Raw genomic sequence first — 22294 nt, forward strand, 5'->3', positions numbered from 1 at the left:
GGGAGGGAGACGCAAGAGGGAAGAGATATGGGAACATATGTATATGTATAACTGATTCACTTTGTCATAAAGCAGAAACTAATACACCATTGTAAAGTAATTATACTCCAATAAAGATGTTAAAAAAAAAGTTTGCAAAGCTTATGTTCACTCTGGTTCTATTTTTTTTTTTTAGAAAATAAAATTTATATATCGATGGGAAAAAAACTCAAAATCCATAGATCACAAATAAATACCAGTGACTCTTCTAGAGAGAAGTTTAGAGGCAATTGTATTCTTAATTTTTCTACGTTATTTGCAGTAAAAATGTATTAGTTTTGCAGTTAGAATAAAACTAATAAACCTGACATATACATGCATATATATAGATTCGTGTATAAATAGATGTAGTGTTCCCCTATGTAATGTACACACCTCTCAGATGTTAATTAAACCAAAAAGTGCCATATTGTGAAATGCATTGGTGCTAGTGGGAATTTTGAATATTTGTGACATTAGGGTAACCAGCATAGTTGCTAGTTAATATCTATCAACAGTTATAACTTGTTAAAATGTGGATTGTTAAATTATGAATGAATTTTATAGGCATTCCTAATAAGAACAGTAACAGCTAACATATATTTAGCTCTTAAAATGTACCAGAATTTTTCTAGGTTCTACTTGTTTATTGTCTCTTTTAATTCCCCTAAGAAATCTAGGAGGGTGTGTGTGTGTGTGTGTGTGTACCCACCAAGATTCACAAAGTACATAAGATAAATATGGGTTTTTTTGGAGGGGGTACCATGATTTAAGAATATGTGCTTTTGTGAGTAATTTCAAAAAAGATTTTGTGTTCTGTAGTCCCCTCCACTTCAATTTCATCCTTATTTTGTGTGGCGGCTTTTTTTTTTTTTAACATCTTTATTGGAGTATAATTGCTTTACAATGGTGTGTTAGTTTCTGCTTTATAACAAAGTGAATCAGGTATACATATACATATGTTCCCATATCTCTTCCCTCTTGTGTTTCCCTCCCTCCAACCCTCCCTATCCGACCCCTCTAGGTGGTCACAAAGCACCGAGCTGATCGCCCTGTGCTATGAGGCTGCTTCCCACTAGCTATCCATTTTACATTTGGTAGTGTATATATGTCCATGCCACTCTCTCACTTTGTCACAGCTTACCCTACCCCCTCTCTATATCCTCAAGTCCATTCTCTAGTAGGTCTGTGTCTTTATTCCCATCTTGCCCCTAGGTTCTTCATGACCATTTTTTTTTTTATTTGTTTTTCTCCTTCTGACTTACTTCACTCTGTATGACAGACTCCAGGTCCATCCACCTCACTACAAATAACTCAGTTTCATTTCTTTTTATGGCTGAGTAATATTCCATTGTATATATGTGCCACATCTTCTTTATCCATTCATCCAATGATGGACACTTAGGTTGCTTCCATCTCCTGGCTATTGTAAATAGAGCTGCAATGACCATTTTGGTACATGACTCTTGCTCTTGTGGATACCAAGGCCCTGCCGAGGGAAGGGAGGTCTCATCGGGGCTCAGAGCAGTGTGCAGACCTTAGGCTCCCCGAGGAGCAGTTGGAATGACTTTCCTTTAAGCCCACCCTCCATCAACATCATTTCTCCTAAGTTTTCAGTAAGACCACAGTTTTCCCTATCTTACATAACCTTGATTATTTCTAAAATAACTAGGGAATGATAAAGGAGAATATGAAAATTGCCATTGATTCTACCATCGAATGCATTGCTGCTTCCCAACCAATTCCTGGTGTACATATGTTGCCGACCAGGGCCATAGCTCTGTTTCTTAAGGCTTGCCTTGAGGGGCCTCCCAGGGCCATTGGGAAGCCGCTGAGAGAAATCTGTATAAAAGCTCATAGGAGGAGATCAGGGTAATTCTGCTGAATGGGAATCAAAGCAGTTTCAAACTCCCAAGGGTGCAGCAGGGTTCCTAGGTGATCCCTGGGGACTGTGGTCTGGGGTGTGTCTTGTGATGTGCTTCTCATAAAAAATATCATCTGAGCAACCTGCAGGGATTGAAGGGGATTAGGTAATGAGCTTTATGATAGCCACTTAAAGGTTCAAAGGTGTGACTGAGGCATGGAGGGAGCTGCAAGGGAGAAGAGGCAGGGAGTGGGAAAATTAACAAGAGTCTCAAATACCGATTGGCCTCAGCATGTTTTAGCAAACCGGGCAAAAATATGAATTACAGTATTTTGCTGGAGCTGTGGACCATAGCAATAGCAATGTTTGCTAGCACAGGTGTTGAATGTTTTTCTCACCAAGGTAAAATCTGGACTGTGTGCGTGAAAGTAACTCAATGTTGGTGGGTGTTACAGATCTTGCCCCGCAGGGCCCACCCCATCTCCTGCCTGAGGTCTGATGTTAAGTTAGAAGGGTGGGATGTGCAGCTTCTCAGGTAGAGGTTCATCAAGGCTGGACAGGTCTCAGATGCCTCCATCAGAAATGTGGCATGGCTGCACAGAGGGATATTGATCACTTCGGGAGCCAAACACTGTGTCACGCTTCTTTTATGCCTCCCGGGAGGATGTTTCAGCGCCTTCCACCTGTGAATCTACTGTGGTTCTCTCACTGTCGCATTACTCCTCCAAGGTCCTGGGAGAGGCCCTGGAAACTTGTTCAGATAGTCATATACTTTATACAATTATCAAAAGAAAGGTAATTTTAATCACGGTTGGTTAAGACTGCTCTGGGATTCCCTTCCAGCTGTTCCTTTATCATACTTTGCGAGGTGACGAGTTGGATGTGGGGCTTTTGGAGTAGTCAGGGGCATTTTAGGGACGTAGGTAAGTGGAAGTTGAAATTTAGTTTGAGTTAATGGGAGATATAAACATACATATATATATATGTACATACGGATACATACGTATTTCAAATATATAGTGTATATAGTATATATAATATACATGTAAATATATATACATATATGTACTATATGTATATATGTATTATATAGTACATATACAATATAGTATATACATACGTATACACATATGTTTCATATATATTTTTCCTGTGTAGAGTTAAACCATTACTAACTGCCCTGGTGTGGAACTGACTGGCAGGAACACAGATGATGCCACCAGATCAAAGATTATTTATGATTACCCAGTACACAAGTACACTTGTAATACCCTGAAGTATTACAGAATATACATGAATGAAATTTGGTAGCGATTTCCCCCAATTTGACTACAGTCCTGAAGTTTACACTATAGAAATAATAACCGGTGGACTTGAAGGAAACTTTAAACAATTATTAATAATAATAAACAAATTTCAATCAACCTGCTAGAGGGGATATTGAAGTTTCTACTCTCTCTATAAAAAATGATCTTGTAAAATTATTGTCAGGAAGAGGGAATGCAGCCAGGAAGGTAAGGGAATATATTGTCAGGAAGATAATTAATAAAAATGTTATTTTTCTGGACTGCACAATGTTTGTGGTACCTGTAGGCTGTTAGAAGTTTATTATTTGTCGTGACTTCTTTTCTCTTTTCAAATAAATAGTCCCTTTTCTAAGTTTGTAGTCTTTTCCCTAAAGAATGTCCCCTCCTCAAACTGTTTAAGCTTCAGGCTCACAACACTCAGACCTACTCCTGGGGTGGAGGGTAATGTTATTATCTTCTTACAGATGAGGAAGTTGAAACTCTGAGAGGCTAAGTGGCTTGTCCAAGGTCACGCGGTCATAGCCTGGGCTCCAAGTTGCTCATCACCCATGTGCTGTGCCGTCTTCCCAGTGGGGTGTGATCGGGATGTGGTTTTGCTTCTCTCTGCATTAGTGGAGTTGCAGCTGCTAATGGCCAGAGCCCTGGGAAACATGGAAGGGCTCTCTGCCATCCGTCCTTTGCAGGCTTATAGGTAGTTGCCCCTCGGGGAAGTGTTCATGCACTTGCCGGTGGTACCCGAGCCAGGCGCTCTTTCCCCTGGCTTCAGGGTGTCAGCCATGGGGGACAGTTGTATGATCCTCATGACTGCTGTTAGTTTGGTGGTTGCTCTTGGTCCTCGTCTGAAAAACCGTTTTGCCATTTCTCACCCCTTTGCTTCTACCCCCAGCTCTTAGCCTTTCAGTCTGTGGGCTCTCCCTGATGAGAGTAGGCCCCAGGGAGAATGGGTTAGAGGGAAAAAGCCAGAAACAGTCTAATGAGGCCTTAAAATGCTGTTGATGCAAGAAGGGCAAAAGGCATCCAAATTGGGCGTCCTTTCTCTCTTCCACAGCTTCTCCCTCTCACAGCCCGTGGCATCCCATCTGGCAAATACCACTGGATTTTCCGGAATTCCATCCATCAGACTGTGCAGTTCTCTCAAGAATGAGTTGCATGGTGAATAGATTGCTGGCATTTTGGGTGGGCCCAAATTGTCTTGCATCCTCTTAAGTCCATGAGAAAAAAATACAGCACTGTAAGCTTCAATATTTATGGTCTCTTTGCTACTTTTGTGTGGAATTTTTTTCTTCATTTCAGTCAGTGTTGAGGTCGGAGGGTTTGAGAAATCTACTCTTATGATACCATCTTTCTCACTAATGTTGGTTTGATTCTGCTTTTTGCATTTTAACTTTTCCTGAAATTCTTTATTAACCCACAGGTCACCCAATCCCATTGTCTTTGCGTCTTACGTTTGTTTCCCTTTGTAGCTTTCCCTTCTTGTTTCACAAAGCACTGGGTCTCTTTACATCCTGTGAGGATGCTGAATGTTTTTTTACAGCATTCATCAGGTTCCTGTAGTAAATAATCTTTAGCGATCTTCTCTTAAGTTTTCATGATGATTTATTTTGCGTTTTCCTCTGTATTCCTTTTTTGTAATCATAATCATTTTTATTATTTTTCCTAAAGATTTTATTTTATTTTCTATTGGAGTATAATTGCTTTACAATGTTGTGTTAATTTCTGCTGTACAGTGAAGTGAATCAAGGGAACCCTCTTGCACTGTTGGGGGGAATGTGAATTGATACAGCCACTGTGGAGAACAGTGTGACGGTTCCTTAAAAAAACTAAAAATTAGAACTACCATATGACCCAGCAAACCCACTACTGGGCATATACCCTGAGAAAACCATAATTCAAAAAGACACATGCACCCCAGTGTTCATTGCAGCACTATTTACAATAGCCAGGACATGGAAGATTTTATTTTCTGAATGCAGGAAGGAGATGGTAAGGAAGAGAGACTCCAAGTGCTTGGAGCAAGTCTTCTTCATTAGAGGGCCAGTGACCTGGTTTCCTAGTTGTTAAGAACTATGTATTTCTGAACTTGGGGTTAACAGTGTGGAAGGAACACATGGTCTGCCTAGTGAATTCCAGGCAGATGAGGTTTAACTTTTCTTCTTCCAGATTATAACAAGGGTGTCATGAGTGGTCTGCTGCTTGAATGTTTAAATCCATTTAAATGTTAAATGTTAAATCCATTTCTGTTTCTTCCAGACGCTAATGATAGTTTTATTGTTTTCAGTTCTTTTGGAAGTTTTCACCTTTTCCAGTGTTTTCTTAGGCATGGTGTTGAGGTTCTAAGAGAGGCTGTTAGGAGCTTCCTGCCAGGTTGCATTTCAAAGGGAACGTGACTTGGCCAAGGTCATGCAACCAGCTGGTGGCAGAGACAAACCTGTAATGCAGGCTCCTTTCTGCCAGGCAAATCCTCCATCTTCAAGACCACCTGCTGCTCTTGACCTGTCAGGACCTGAGCTATGATGTGGTTTAGCAAGAAGTGGCTTTGTTAGAAGCTCATTTCTGTTCCGAGGAGTTTTAGCCCTAGGTGGAGTCATGCTGGCAGGGGCTGCACTCATAGGATCCTGTGTGTTGGGACTTTTCAGATTTAAAAATATGTGCATAGAGGTAGAAGTGGCTGAGTGCTTGTTCCAAAGATGAGAAACATGCTTATGTGTCCTGGACATGAACTCCTTGGTGTTAGAGAGGTGGAGACAGGGCAGCTTTGAGATGCTGGCTGTGTTTTTTTGTGCTTAGGAATCTTAGTGACAGCCCTGCTATCTTTTTTGTTTGTTTTTGTTTCTTGAGGAGAACAACAAAACGTTTATTTATTTTTTTTAAAACCCCACATTTGTTTATTTATTTATTTTTGGCTGTGTTGGGTCTTCGTTTCTGCGCGAGGGCTTTCTCTGGTTGTGGCAGGCGGGGGCCACTCTTCATCGCGGTGCTCAGGCCTCTCACTATTGCGGCGTCTCTTGTTGCGGAGCACAGGCTCCAGACGCGCAGGCTCAGTAGTTGTGGCTCATGGGCCCGGTTGCTCCGCGGCCTGTGGGATCTTCCCAGACCAGGGCTCAAACCCATGTCCCCTGCATTAGCAGGCAGATTCTCAACCACTGTGCCACCAGGGAAGCCCCAAAATGTTTATTATTAATCATAAATCTTCATTAGACTTAAGATTCAGATAGTAGCAGCATAAAGACCCACGAGTGACTAGCCTGTTACCATGCACTTTTTTTTTTTTCACAAGAAATGTTTAACAAGGACCTAGAAGAACTAAAGAACAAACAGAGATGAACAATGCTGTCTTTTTTTGAAATGTTCATCAAAGGCCACTTCCTTAATTACTAGCAGAGTGCCTGCTTCCTATTTGTGGGTGCCCCTGTATTAGTGAGGTTTACCTCTCCAGGGAACCGAAGTATCAACATTTGAGAAAAAGAGTGCACAAGTTTAATGATTTAACAGGCTGACGTGCTAGCACAGTTGAAACTGCAGTTACCTAAGGCACCGTCAGCATCCCTAAGACCTCAGAACACACTCTTAGTGGACTGACCCAATCGTGGCATCCAGGTAATATGAGCTTTAGACTCACTGAGGCTCCTTTAGCCTCTGTCCTTAATGGAATCTTTCATTCCACATTTAATGCACATTTAACGGCCCTGGTAGATGGAGCCCAGCTGGCCACCCCAGACAGATTTGCCAAAGCTTAACTGTTTTGAGAGAGCTCACAGCAACTATACTTATGATAATATTCAGACCTCAATAAATATTTTATCTACACAATGATCAGTTGGGTGATTTATGTAACGCTGGATGCTATTATTGAGTTTAATTGTATGCAAGCCTAATTTTTACTTTATGTAATTAAATGTTAATATACATATAAAAACTGAGTACATAAACCAATATCGTCAACCAGTCTTAAATGTTTCTGAAGCTTTTGTAGGCATGGCATTGTGTAGCAGAGGAATGATGGCCTTTGGGGAAAGGAAAGAGAGAATCCACAAATGTAGGGAACTTGGGCTGGGTTCTTATCTCACTGCAATCTCAGTTTCTTCATCTTTAAAATGAGAATGAGTAATTCCTGGATCATAAAGTGACTGGTAGGATTAAGTGGGATTATGTGGAATGGCTGGCCTGTTGCCTGGCAAGGAATAGCAGGGATCACTTTCTATACCCACCTTATGGATATGTTTACTGAATGCCTATCATGTTCAAAGTATGATTGTATGTGACGGGCCAAGGTGGGTACCTTACCTGCTTTATTTCTCTCCATGTTTTCCTTGTTTGGCTCCCACTAGAACATGAACTTTGTGAAAGAGGGACACACAGCTCTTAATCCCTGCTCTCTCTGGTGCCTAGAATAATGTCTGGCACACAGTAGTTACCCGATCTAGGATTATTGAATGTCATTCAAGCATGGGTTGTTAATTCAGAGGGATAATAAGGAGGCATGAGAATTGCCAAACTGGAGGAGTTTACTGGTTTTTCATGCAAGAGACGTTATGATAGCATTGAGAAGGCTTGTGCTTTGGGGTCAGATTGAAAGTAATTTGATTCCTGACTCTGCCCTTTACAAGCTGTGTAGCCTTGAGGAAGTTACTTAACCTTTCTGAGCCCCAGGTTCCAACTTTGCAAAATTGTACGTTGATTCCCAAAGAGCAACTCGCAGGGCTGCTGTAAGAGAAATAAGGTAGTGCTTGTAAAGAGCCTGCCACTTAATTATTTAAAGTTATACAGGGTAGGCACAGAAGGCTGATTTTTCCCAAGGTGAAACTTGGGAAAGTTTTGAATGACCTGAGGATGTTCTCTCCCAGGGATTCTTGATGTGATTATTACAAGAGTCGACTCCTTGCTGGGCCAGGTAGGAGCACTGGGCTGTCGTCTCTCCTGAGGTTCTCTAGGGCATGTCACTAATGGAGCTGACGTTTACAGTGAGGTCAAAGGGAGCACCAGAGACCCAGAGAGAGCCGTGTGTGGACCATGTGACTCCTCACGACCTTGAACCTTCAGGACAGTGAGTGGAGACCCAGGAGCCTGACCTTGTTGGTCTTGTTGGACCAGGGCTCAGGATGTGTGGCTGCTTCTCTTTCTTTCTTCCTTTGAAAAAATTATATGTTAAAAATAAGTCAGGGGCTTCCCTGGTGGTGCAGTGGTTAAGAATCTGCCTGCCAATGCAGGGGATATGGGTTCGAGCTCTGGTCCGGGAAGATCCCACAGGCCGCGGAGCAACTAAGTCTGCGTGCCACAACTGCCGAGCCTGCGCTCTAGGGCCCGTGAGCCACAACTACTGAGCCCGCCAGCCACAACTACTGAAGCCCACATGCCTAGAGCCCGGGCTCCGCAACAAGAGAAGCCACCGCAATGAGAAGCCTGTGCACCGCCACAGAGAGTAGCCCCCGCTCACCGCAACTAGAGAAAGCCCGCACGCAGCAGTGAAGACCCAACACGGCCAAAAATAAATAAATAAATTTATTTTATTGAAAAAATAATAAGTCAGTTTCAGAAGAAGAGGTGTTTAGCAAGCCAGATATTCCTGTAGAGGTAGCAATGTTGGTGGTCACTTAGGGTTATGACCTAGTGACTAAGACTGTGGCGTTTGGAAGAGGACTGCCTTGGTTCAAACCCCAATCCAGCCATTTCCTAGCTGTGAGATTTGGGGCAGGTTATGTAGCTGGTTCTTAGTTTCATCATGCATAAAGCATGGGTAGTAGTAGTATCAATATCATGAGGCTCCTTGAGGATTAAATGAGAATATTTAATCACAAATTTAATCACTTTGTACAGTACACAGTAAGCACTCAATAAACACCAGCAGCTGTAATTATTGTTCCCACTTCACAGGTGAGGAAGTGGAGGCTCGAGATTTTCTCTGACCCACCAGAGGTCATATCATGACACTCCATTCATTCATTCATTCTGAGGCATGTATTGAGTTTCCCTTAAGCTCTCAAGCATCAAAGTGCCAGGCTCTTTGATATGTCCTGAGGATTCAGTGGCAAAGAACATGGACGTATGCTTCCTGCCCCAGTGGACTTAAACGGGTGGTGGGAAGACAGAAAATAAGCAAATCAGTAAATGAATAATTGCAGAGTTACTCAGGGGGTATGAATAACACCATCGAACAGAAGCAAGACGGTATGTTAGAGAAGGATTGGGGAGGAGAGGAAGTTGATTCCCATGGAATGTTCAGAGGCTTCTCTGAGAAGGCGGCGTTTGATGTTTGATGTGGAAGATGCCCAGGGTCAGCCACGTGACGCCACGTGAAGCGCTAGGGTGAGCGTGTTCCAGGCAGGGGGAACAGCAGTGACCCTGAGGCCATCCAGCTGACTTGGGCTTCCGAGGTCTTCAGAAGATGACACGACTCCTGCCAGAAAGCAGTGTCAGCCCTTTTTTCTGTGTAGAGGAAACCTTTACTCACCTTTCCCAGCCAATCTAAAGTTTCCCTGAAATGGGTTATGACCCTCGGCCATCTCTTTCTTTCACTGCTCCCTCAAAAATAAAAATGAAAAAAAGACATCACCATGGTATGAGAAAAGATGAAAAATGCTATTCTGGCTTCTGAGTGGGCAGAGCTCTGGCCTGGGGCCAGGAGAGCTGGCTTCCATCCCAGCTCTGCACCCCTCTCTTTGCAGCCTTGTCCTTTTTATGCCTGTCTGCCCACCTGTAAATTTAGGAGCTGGGCCAGGTGACCCCTTCCCTTTTGAAACGTGGGAGAGCAGCGGAATCCCTGAATCTGCTCCTGGGTTGTTTGGGGGAAACAAAAACAGACTTGCTGGGTTGGGTGGGGCCGCTGTTCAGGCTGGTGGACTCTCCAGCTGGTCTCCAGATCGAGCCATCTTCACTTTAACCGGAGGTGACCACTGTCCCTCACTCACTCCCATCCTCTTGGCAGGGTGAAGCTGAGTGCTGACCCCACACATGGGCGCCTCCTTCATTCTTTCCTCCTGGTCACTATACAGAACAGCATCTGCTGAGACGTCGCCTGCGGCAGAGCAGACGGCCCTCTTCCCTGCTCTCTCCGGGAGCCTGGGAGGGCGGGCACATGTGAGGAGATGGAAATCTGCCTGCCACATTCCGCTGTGCTCTCTTCTTGTAGGACATTAAGATGCACCGGACTGAGGCCCGTGGCAGACACTGCAGGGAAGCTGGTCTGAACAGAGGCTTTTATTTCCAGGGGACACCTGGCCCTCCTGTATCCACTAGCATCCCAGCAAATGTAGCTGGGTGATATGTGGGTGCACAGTCGCCATCTCCCAGGGTGTCAGAAATCGAAGTGCCCTTTGAGAGAGTTTAATTTATTCCTTTGTTATCTGGGAAGAATCTCTGACCTTCGAGGTTAGGTGATTTGCCTGAGGTCACACAGCAGTAAGTGGCAAATGAAGCTGGGAGTGACAGCGCATATCAATAGCTTATCACCGTAGGCACTGCTGATTCATACAGGATGTGATGGACCAGCTCAGATAGTTTCTTTAAAATATTTTATTTGTTTTGAGATTATGCAATGTGGACACAGATAACATAGCTGTCTTTCCCATTTCTAATGCATGCATTGGGATTAAATATTAATTTAACAAATACTTACTTAGAACCTACTATGTGCCAGGCACCTTTCCAAGTCTTCACATTTACCTAATCCTCATCACAACCCCCAAGGGATGGACACTATGATTATCCTCGTTGTACAGATGAGGAATTGAAGCCCGAAGAGGTTAAATAATCTGGTCAAGGTCACACAGTTAAAAAAAAAAAAAAAAAAAATACAAAAGCTGGGATGCTGGCTCCAGAGTCCATACCTTTAAACCCTACGGATGCTCAGTTTCACTGGTCAGAAACCGTCATCCACCACGCAAGGCGGGCACGCCCGAGGGACCGAGGGACCGAGGGACGCTGATCTCCTTGAACTCTTTAGTTCACAGAGAGAAAACACTGGAGTCTGGAGAGGGTGTGAGGGTGTTGGATCAGGTTCTAGAAGGTCGCTGTTTCTGTTAGCCTTGTCTTTTCCTGCTCCCCTGCGCTGCCTTCGAAGTCAGAACACATCTCTGGTCTAGAAGACACCCAGCAGCAAGGGCATTATTCCCCCTTGAAGTCCCTTTGCTTGCTTCCACCTTTGTTGTTTCCCTGGATTTATTATAACGGGCCAAATTAACCTGAGTTGCCTCCCAGAGTCTCCGGGAGAAAGAACCAAATGAGCAGATCCTGGTCCTTGAGGAATGCCTAAGCCATCAGGGAGACATCATCTTATTTATAATAAATTCACCGTTCAAAGAGCTTTAAAACATTTTTTTTTTCCTATTAGGAGTATTGTTTCTATCTGTTGAGTCCATGAGTGTTTGACATTAGATGACTTTATAAAACATGCTACTAATTGGATTTGTTAAAGCAAATAAATCAAACACTAATTGGAACGTGCCCTGCCATTATTTTTGCTTACTGAATTAGATATAATGGTGTGAAGGCCTTCTTATCATATTTGTGCACTTATTTAAACACTCCCCTTGGCACAGACTTCTGCAAATTCAATTAGATATTCCAAAAAGGAATTCAATTTATGCCAGGCTGGTTTACATTCATTCCGGGGGCAAGACTCGCCTACCCACGATAGCCTGCCCATGATTAATAAGCCACTTAGATACTGCCCTGCCTTCAAAGTCTTTGTTGGAACAAGGGCAGCATCTTGATGACTTGGAGGCCGGTGAGCTTTATCATTAGAATGTGTGTGTCCACAGAGTAGGGCCGGCTTCATGGGTGTATGACTTGTGCAGTCACCCAGGGCCTGGCACTTGGAAGGACCCCATGCTTAGTTTAATGCTCTGTTATGGCCACGTTGAAATTCTTAATAGTTTTTAAGCAAAAGGCTTTGCATTTTGGTTTTGCACTGGTTCTCCCGTGAATGTAGTATAGTAGCTGAGGTCTGCCCTGGTTGTCAGACTTTCTGGCTAAGAAAGGAGTCCTTGATTTGAATCTTGGCTCTGCCCCCGATTGACTGGGTGGTGTTGAGAATGTCACCTGCTCTGGCCTTGTTTTCCTCGTCTGTGAAGCGCTGGCATTACTCCTCACCCGTGGAGAACACATGCTGTGATGTCGCTGAAGTGTTTATTTAAATCCAACTACCTTTTGTGCTTCTCTCAAAAGAGGCTGGCAGTGTAGCTACAGGCCTGGAGTGTAGCTTTGGAAGGCAGTGGATAACATGTCCCCCCTTCCACTTCTGGGAGGAAGGAAGAGACGTTCTACAACTGAGAAATGGGAAGGAGGTATCAAAAGCACATGACATCAAACACTCAAATGGTGAAACACGGTACTTTTCTGTGACCATGTTAAAATTGGAAATTTTTATGGCATCAAAGCAAAGGTTCGCAAACTACAGCCCGCAGGCCAATTCTGGACCTTCACTGATTTTGTACTCCACCCACAAAGGAAGATTGGTTTTTACATTTTTAAATGTTGAGACAACTCAAACGAAGAAGGTTGTTTTGTGACGTGAAAAATCATAGGAAATTCAAAGTGCGGTGTCAGTAAATCAAGTTTTATTAGGACATAACTCTGCCCATCTTTCTTTGTGGCTTCTGGCTTCTTCTGCTCCAATGGCATTGCTGAGTCATAGTGACAGAGACCCAGTGGCCTTCTGTGGTGGGCAGAATTCCAAATTGGTCCTCAAGATTACTGGCCCCCGGTGTTCATGTCTTGTATAATCCCCATCCTTTGGGAGAGACTCTGAATAGGATAGATTTCACTGTTACGATTAGGTTATGTTAGTGACCAAGGTGAAGGAATTTCACGGGTGTAATTAAGTTCCCAAGTTGGCTGACTTTAGTTAACCAAAAAGGAGAGGATCTTGGTTGGGTGGGCCTGACTGAATCAGATGAGCCCTTAAAAAGGATGGAGGGCTTCCCTGGTGGCGCAGTGGTTGAGAATCTGCCTGCTAATGCAGGAGACACGGGTTCGAGCCCTGGTCTGGGAGGATCCCACATGCCGCGGAGCAACTGGGCCCGTGAGCCACAACTACTGAGCCTGCGCGTCTGGAGCCTGTGCTCCGCAACAAGAGAGGCCGCGATAGTGAGGGGCCCGTGCACCGCGATGAAGAGTGGCCCCCGCTCAACAAGAGAGGCCGCGATAGTGAGGGGCCCGTGCACCGCGATGAAGAGTGTCCCCCGCTCGCCGCAACTAGAGGAAGCCCTCGCACAGAAACGAAGACCCAACACAGTCAAAAATAAATAAATAAATAAACAAATGTGGGGTTAAAAAAAAAACTTATTTAAAAAGGATGGAGTCTTACCCAGAAAGAGATGTGAGACATGAGGGGTTTATGGCAGGAAGTGTGGGTAGCTTCTAGGGGCTGAGAGTGGTTCCTAGATGATGGCCAGCCAGAGAGGAGGGACCTTGATCCTATAATTACAAGGAACTGAATTCTGCGAAACACCATGCAAAAGATGACCCGGGCTCCAGAAAGTAAAGCAGGTCCCCTGATACCTTGACCTCAGCCTTGTGAGGCCCTGATAAGGTGCAGCCTTGTCTGTACCTCTTACGTGCGGAAACCAGGGGATAATAAATGGGTGTTGTTTTGAGTTTGTGGTAACTTGTTGGGTAGCAAGAGAAAACCAGTACACCTGCAAGGTGAACATCTTTAATATCTGGCCCTCTGCAGAAAATGTCGCTTAACCCCTGTCTTAGGGAGTGGGGGTAGTTAGACTTAACCTCCATTCATAGACATACATATATAAATATATGCTTACATAGCTCAAGTACAGTGCCTGGGAAAGAGCAAAAGCCCAGAAAACCGTTAGTTTCTCTTCCGAACGCAATTCTATGCAAAAATACACAGGATCGGGCTTCCCTGGTGGCGCAATGGTTGAGAGTCCGCCTGCCGATGTGGGGGATGCGGGTTCGTGCCCCGGTCTGGGAAGATTAGTTTCTCTTCCGAACTCAATTCTGTGCAAGAATACACAGGATCGGGCTTCCCCGGTGGCGCAGTGGTTGAGAGTCCGCCTGCCGATGTGGGGGATGCGGGTTCGTGGCCCGGTCTGGGAAGATTAGTTTCTCTTCCGAACTCAATTCTGTTCAAGAATACACAGGATCGGGCTTCCCCGGTGGCGCAGTGGTTGAGAGTCCGCCTGCCAAAAAAAAAAAAAAAAAAAAAAAAAATACACAGGATCATATCTGAGAAATGCAGAAGCAGACACATTTATATTTTTACTGAATGCTATTCCTCTCTCATTTTCAAAAGAGGAGCTCATGTTTAAAAAAATTCTGATTGGCACTATAAACTTTATTTATGCTTTAATGTATCTTAAAGTATGTATCCTGCACTATTTTTACTTCCCTTACAGATGCTGATATGCTATACATTACCAAACCCAAATGGATCTTGAAAATCCAATTTCCTTGCTACAGTTTTCCATTTCTGTGTTGACTTTATATGCTTGACTCACATCAGAGCATCTGGGGCCTTTGCTACATTTTGACCTCAACCTGTCCAGGAAAATAGCTTCTCTGTCCCTGTGTAGAGAGCTAGTGCTGGGTCCTCCCTCGGCCTGTGGCTGCACTGCCCTGTCCTCCCTCAATTTTCTGGGTCTTCTCCAAACCAGGACATGTGCTTTGGAGGCTGAGCCCAATTCTGGGGGTGGTGGTAGTTTTCGGAGATTTCTGTTTTCTTCCAAAATGATAGCGATGGAGTTGGTATCAGCTGAATGGGACCACTTTAAAACAGAATGAGGCGAGCATCCAAATGAGTGTCTTTTGGGGATCTCTCCAGTCATAAGTCTTCCCCAAGTAGCCTGCCACAAACACCTGCAGAGATGGTCTGCACCCTTCTCTAGCAGGTGTTATGTGCCAAGGAATTCCACTGAGAGAGAGAGAGAGACATAATTTTTGAAAGAGCAAAAGAGGAGCCGCAGTGAGGCTCAGGAACATGCGTTTGAATATTTCATGCTGCGGGTCCATGGGAAGCTAGTCTCTCCTTCCTTCTCCTCCCTTTGGTGGCTCTCAGTAGCTAGTCCTTGGGCTGGTGGCACGGCGCTGCATCTGTGGGGCTCCTGAGAGTTCCCAGCTCTTTCTGAGTCTCTGGAATCCTTAACCTGGACCACTGGAAGGTTCCTTCGTGATCCATCTTGAACCTCAGAAGATGAAGGCCCAGGAAGGAGGAAGGAAGGTGAGCTAGAGGGGCTGCACCCTCTGGCAGTGTAGATCGCTGCCAGAGTGTATAATCTTGAGCTCATAACCACTCTATTTCTCAGTCTGTTGGCTGAGAGGAAGAAAATTCAGGGAGGCTTGCTAAAAAAATATTTATCAAGTATGTTTTCTCTCCTGAATAGCTTTCAAAACTTATCTCTGGGTCAAGTCAGATTGACAGGGAGCAGGTGTCTAGACTGCATCATATGGGGCTCCAGTGAGTTGCTTTTCCTAAATTGTATGTTTGGGTGATGCTATCAATTTATATTGAGAATGATTATGAGAAATAGTCTCATGAAATTGGCCATGCACCCCATGTGTGGATGTTGTTTTAGATATTGTTCATTATGGGTTATGGGATTTCTGTTACCAGTACCCCTCTGGAGAAGTTCTTGTGTGATCTAAGCACCTGGAATGGTTGTAATTTACCTGAGCAATTTGGCTTTTATTGTATGAACACAGAGTGTCCAGTATCTGAACAGATTGTCCTTTTTCTCTTGCCCTCCGGAAGCTCAGAGTCAAATAGGTAACTCCCTTTCAGCAGGTGGACATTTGGGAAATTGCAGGGTGGACTTGTAACTCTCTCCTTCTGTCCTGCTTGTCTTTCTTCTCCTGTCCTCAATTTGCCTTTTGCCATCATGCTGTACTTCCTTCTTCTGTGTTTGTCCATCTACTGTGGCTGGACTCGAGTTGATAGAGGGTAGATTGGTAACCAGTTACCACATGGTCTACGTTCTTGATCTATACAAAGCACAGGGATACTTCAGATGATCACTTGGCCGTGCATCCTGCTTTGCTGGGAGCCCAGGAGCTGCACAGAAAAGTCATGAACCATGTGTACCCCTGGAGTTTGGACATATATGTGTGATAAAGTGCAGGACAGGGGCCTGTTCCTAGAAACTCTTCTGTATTGAGAGACACTGAGGTCCACATAATAGATGACAAATTCTGGCAGCATGGAATAGAACTGACAGGTGGGCCTGGCTGTCCCAAAGAAATAGTGGCTCAAAATAGAATGTAAGGCTGCTTTCGGCTCTACTTTAAGCCAGCTCCTCTTCAGGGGAAAGAGAGGGCTGTGGTCTAAAAGTAAGAACCAGGTCACTGGGGCCACAGGCCTGCTGCTGTGGGACCCCAGTATCAAAGAACAGACTGTTGGAAAGACATTGGCTCAGTGGCTGCAAGTTGAATTAGTCACCAGAGCTTTGCAGGTGGAGGCAGCGAGGTGCCCGGGGGTGGCTGTGAAGAGGAGAGGGGTCCCTACCCCGTAGAGGGCCAAGACCTGCCAGCACTCAGCTCGGGGGTAGCTGAGCAGGCCATCTACCGTTGGGTGGAGGAAGGGAGGTGAGGGGTGGGCGACTGACCTGATCCAGGAGACTAGGGGCAAATTATTGATATGACCTTGCTTGGGATCTGTAAGCTGGGATGCCTAGGGGTGTAACTGTGAGCCCTCCTAAGTCTTGTCTAGAACACAGCTGAGAATTGGATTAATTAGACCATTAAGTAAAATTTATTAATAATTTCTCCTTTGAGCTTCGACATATCTCTGTAAAAGTGTGTTTTGCATCACACCCTCAAGTGTATGTTTGTGTGGTTATCTTTCCCTGTCCTCTGCCAACCTTGTGAGGGTAAGAATCATATCTGTCAATTCTGTGTCCCTGCACAGACCTGTAAAACAAACAAACAAACAAAAAACTTCATTAAATGTTTCTAGGATAATAAGCCGGGTAATGAATTCAAATGGGAAAGACCCAACCACCTTGGAAGCACTTTTTCTTCCTAACCCCCTCTCATCACCTTGTAAGTGAAAGGCTTGGTCCTTGGTTTCTGGGGAATACATTCTTTCTCTGGTCTATTAGAAAGAGCATGGGTTCTGTGGTTAGGTCACCATAGATTTACACTTGCCTCTGACACTTTCCTTCCATGTTACCTGAGCAGGTCGTTTAACCCTTTAATGCATCGATTACCTTATACTTAAGTAGGGATGAAAATCTACTTCACAAAGTTGAGAGGATTAAGTGAAAGCAAAGGTGACAGTGTCTGTAATCAGTGCCTAGTTTATTGCCTGACGTGGAGCAAATGCTCAAGAGAGCACGCTTCTTATATTAGTCAGGATGTACAAGGCTCTGCTATGGTAATAACTAAGCCCTAAGATGTCAGTGGCATATTAAGACTAGAAAAGTCGGCATTTTGCTCCTGTTACGTTGAATGACAGTATTACTGGTCAGGCGACTGTCTGGGTGACACTCCTCCAATGAATGTCTCAGGGATCTAGACATCTTTCTTCCTTTGATGGCATTGCCTTCAAGTACACCTTTGAAGGTCTTCACAGTGGGGTGAGAAGTATTGCTAGTAAGAGATTATTTGGTGGGGGGTGCTAGGCTAGCACATGGTGAGTATCACTTTATTACACATTTCCAAGGTTTACCACATGGTTTTCCTCAGATGCAAGGTGGCCTGGAAATACAGAGTTCTTGTGTGCCCAAGAGAGAAGACCTCAACAGTTTGCCATGCACCTAGCATCATCTTGGCCATGCTTTCTTTCTGTAGCCCTGGATGCCGATCTCAGTTTAGGATGATTTGTCAGTTCTTCCCGTGAACACTTGAGATGCTGCAGGCTCCCCTCGCTTACCCATTCCAGCACATCAGGATCTGGATGTTGTCAATGGCATTGACGTGGTTTGTTTGTCTTCCACAGGCTGGGAGACAGGCTCCAGTGAGGCAGCGGTGGTGTAAGGATGGGAGGGTGGCCCTCTTTGAGCAGTTGGAACTGTTGCCGCTTCTACTATTTTCTAAATTTTAAATGGAGTGTGTTGTGTTTTCGTCTCTGTGGCATTCACCGTGCTGTTCTGGTCAGAGGAGGTCTATAGAGGAAGTGATTTGGGGGAGGATAGAGTTTGGAATTTTCAGACAGGCCATATGGGGAAGTAGCTTTCTAGGTATTAGAAGTGACAAGTAAGTATGAGCCTGGAAAGAGCAGGTGGAGGTTGGGGACTGCTGTAGGCTCACTGTTAGTGGAACGTAGTTTGGTCTCTGTCTGGCATCCCATTCACATTTATGGGTCCATTCAGTCAGTGGATATTTCTTCAGCCCCTCCTCTGTGCCTGTGCCATTCCCAGCCATTCTGAAGCTTACTGTCTAGCGGAAGCTGGTTGATTGCCTCGTCCTTGCCTTTCAGAGGTCTCCCTGGTCCACTCTATCTGGGATGAAGTCTCCTCTGCTTTCTGCCCCTGACCTTTCCTCTTGTCTCTTGGGACTTCCATCCTTGTCTGTTGACCCTTGTCCATCCACACTGGGCCTTGCCCTTCTTCCCTTTGTTTCCCGAAGCACCAGCGACACAGGGCTGTTTTATGTTGCCAGCTCTCAGTGTGGAGTTGGATGTAGTGGAGGGACGTTACATCACAGGACAGGGAACTGTCTCCAATTCGCGGTCAGAAAGGCTTCCTGGACCACATCAGCCTAGGGGTCCTCTCAGTCACCCCAACCGCATCCTTCATAGCACATACAGAAATGCAGAGTTACTTACTAGTTTGCCTGTTTACTGTCTGTCTGCCTCACTCAGGCTAGTGATAGCATGCCTCTTTTGTAAACCACTGTATAGATAGCACCTTGTACTCTTCTGGATCTACCCTAAGAGCTCAATTAAATAATTGTGAATGAAAGAATGAATCAGTGAAAGTAAACAGAAAGTTTAGTTTCCACCAGTTCATCAGCCATTTCCCATCACAGGAAATTTCTCATTGGCTTTCACCTTCTGTAGGTGTCTGCTTTACGATGGGTGTCTTGGATCTCTCTCTCCCTCTCCTTCCCTCTCTCTTTAGGTGTCTGTACTGCACATTCCTGTTGCTTTTTAGTGTAAAGCTATTCAATACTCTCAACTCAAGCCCCAACCCTTGCAGTACCAAAACAGGTCCAGCTCTCCTTTGCCCGGCCCACCTCTTCTGGGTTTCCATACTCTGCAAGAAAGGAAGTGGAGAGAGCTTTGCCATCATAGGTTTACTTTAGCAGTGTGTATAGGTTTACTTTAGCAGTGTGTATCAGATCTGTCAACAGGCCTTCCACCAGCACTAAGCAGAGGAAATCCCAGGTCTGGGGGTAGAGAAGGGATTTTGTCCTTTGTTGCTAATGGAGACAATGGTGCGATATTACATGAGGCTGCAGGCACGGGAAGGGGCTAGCAAGGGATGGTTTCTATTCTTGGAGCAGAACCATGGATGTGGTTTGGATGTGTGATAGGGGCACCAATGGTTGTTTAGGGGAGGGAGATTGTGATGTGATGAGGTCTGAGCAGTAAAGAGACAAGAAAGGGCAGTGGAACTATGGACCTGAGTGTGAAACTCAGTCCTGGTGCTCTGTCTGTTCCTCTGTGCGTCCTGCCAGCTCACGCTGGAGTGCTCTTCGCCTTGCACTGTGCTCATGGAGATGCTCCTGAACTTTAAAGCCCTGATTAGTTCTCCTCTTCCTCTTCCCCTTCCCGGATATAGTCACCTCCCGCTTCTCTGGACAGACCAGCATTTCCTAGTTGGAGCCCCAATTCCATACCGCACATCTCCCTTCATGTCACCTGGAGGGGACTTAGAGCCCATAGCATATGCTCAGCAAAATCCAACTTACACAACTCATTGCAAAGTGGTGGGTGATGGATGGCTTGGACTTTGAGGGAGAAGCTTTAAATACTGTCAGCCTTGACTTTGTTATCTTCCAGGTGCATGATTGTCTAATTCTCTACACATTTGATTTTTACTCCACGGAAACTTCTTTTCTAGGGAAGGAGGTGGGTGTTGAGAATTTATTCTGTGCCAGTTTTCCTATGTTTTTCCATTTAATCCTCCTGATATTTCTGTCAAGTGGATCTTTCCCTCCATATTCCAGGTGAGGAAACTGAGACACAGATGGCGGAGCATCTGGTCCAAGCTGACCCAGCTTTGCAAAGCTGAGATTCGTGTCTAGTTTTTCAAGACTCTGAAGCTAGTGCTTGCTCTGTTGCCTTGCAGCATCTCTCCATGTTGGAGGAAGCAATTACAGAGGCATGCCCTGGCATTCATTTTTCCTGCTTAGAATGAGACATTGCTGTTTACTTTCTCAGGAAGGAAGATTGAAATCAATGTAACTAGCCTTATTAACTTTTTCAAATAGGGGGCCTGCAGATGCCAGTGTCTTTCCTGAGAGCGCCAAAGCAAATATAAAAATCCAATTTGCTTGCCTTAAAAAAAAATCTCCTCCAGAGTTTTAACATTCAAAGCTGTAAATGAAGAGCTGATGAGACGGAGGTAACGAACCAAGCCCCAGACACAAGGGTATATTTACTCACGTCTCTTTTGTCTGCAGGTGGCTGTTCCTTTGATGACCACTACAGCAACTGTGGTTACAGCGTGGCCCTGGGGACCAATGGGTTTACCTGGGAGCAGATTAACACGTGGGAGAAACCAATGTTGGACCCAGCGGTGCCTACAGGTACGTGACCAACTGTGCTTGAGGCTCTGTTGGGGATGGTAGCTTTTATGATGACTCACGGGGAAGAACTTTCTTCTGGATCAAGCTGTTGGGGAGGGCAGTAGATAACTTTGTTGGTAATAAGTTCCCTATCCCCAGAGGTATGCAAACCAAGGCTGAGGGAATTCTTAAGCCTATGGGAGAAGTCATATGTCATCTGGATTCAGGAAATTTTAGGATTTCTTTTATCTCTGAGATTCTAAGCTTTAGCTACCAGTGGGGCATCACTGAGTTTTGTCTGGGAGCCTGATAGTAGTGGGATTTTGGGGGAAGAAAGCTCTCAAGAATTCGAGGTCACTTTTTTCCTTCTGGGCCACACAGACATAGCTTGTAATATATGCAGGGGAACCGCTACAGTCCAAATATTACTCATAAAGTTGTTGTCCCGACATCCTGAACGCCAAGTTTACCCTTCACCAGTGGGGCTGAAGGCCTAATATACATTCCTGATGAATACCTGCGTGACGTAGGCCTATGAGAGTCATAGCCAATGTATTCTAGGGGAGATACATCTGGACGAGGTGCCTTTTTGTTCTATTTGGGCTTTCAGAGGATTGGATGACGCCCACCCACATTGGGGGAGCACTGTTTGCTTTATTCAATTCTCCAATTCAAATGCTAATCAAGTCTGGAAACACCCTCATAGACACACCCAGAAATAATGCCGTACCAGCTATTTGGGCATCCCTTAGCCCAGTCAAGTTGACACACAAAATTAACCATCACACCATGGATGGCCTCAACTCTCCCCATGACTTCAGTTGCCGTCAGACATCTCTTATGAACTTGTGTACACAGCCCACTGCCCGGATGCCTTGTCCTCCCAGCTGCTTTGAGACACAGCTTTGCCAGGATGTCATTAAGCTGGGGAGAGATGCTCAGAGATGTCTAGGTGAGGGTGTGGCCTGTGTGACCTTATTGACTCTGAGTTTGGCCCCAAAGCAGGAGGCTACTGGATGGCTCTATCTAGTTCCTATTAAGGGCATCAGTTGTTTGTGTATGTTTCTCCCAAGTACAGACACAAGCGCCAGGTATCATAAAGCTGTGACATGGTACAAAATTGAGCTTTTCAGATCTGGTAGCATCTTGCTTGACATGAGGGAGCAGAGTCATCCGCAACTACACGTGCCCATTAGTAAGGTGACCATGGGGCAACCTCTATGCCTGTTGTCCCATCATAGTTTTTTAAAAATGCTGACTTTACTTTCAAAAATGTCTTGGTTTACGTGATAGAATCACTTTTTCCATTGGAAACCACAGGCGTGCAGTGCACCTCTGCTGAAGGCTACCTACCGCATCTGCTGTGCTCTGTGTGGCCGGCTTTGATGTTGGCCAAATCAATTCAGATCTTATAGTGCATGTGTGTATGTGTGTGTGTGTGTGTATTTGCATGCACACATAGGCTCTTTCGGCTCATCTT

The 22294-nt window shown here is 44.9% G+C and overlaps 1 protein-coding gene across 2 annotated transcripts in view; it reads left to right on the forward strand.

Annotated features, from left to right (window-relative positions):
- Window positions 1-22294, forward strand: part of PTPRT (protein tyrosine phosphatase receptor type T) — a 1083615-nt gene that overhangs the window by 306168 nt on the left and 755153 nt on the right. For both annotated transcript variants that reach the window (XM_024128402.2, XM_024128403.2), the window contains exon 2: window positions 20710-20835. In XM_024128402.2, coding sequence (XP_023984170.1) covers window positions 20710-20835 — 126 coding nt within the window. The remainder of the gene's footprint in view (window positions 1-20709; window positions 20836-22294) is intronic.

The sequence above is a fragment of the Physeter macrocephalus genome, chromosome 14, assembly GCF_002837175.3.
Source record: "Physeter macrocephalus isolate SW-GA chromosome 14, ASM283717v5, whole genome shotgun sequence".
Taxonomy (NCBI): Eukaryota; Metazoa; Chordata; class Mammalia; order Artiodactyla; family Physeteridae; genus Physeter; species Physeter macrocephalus.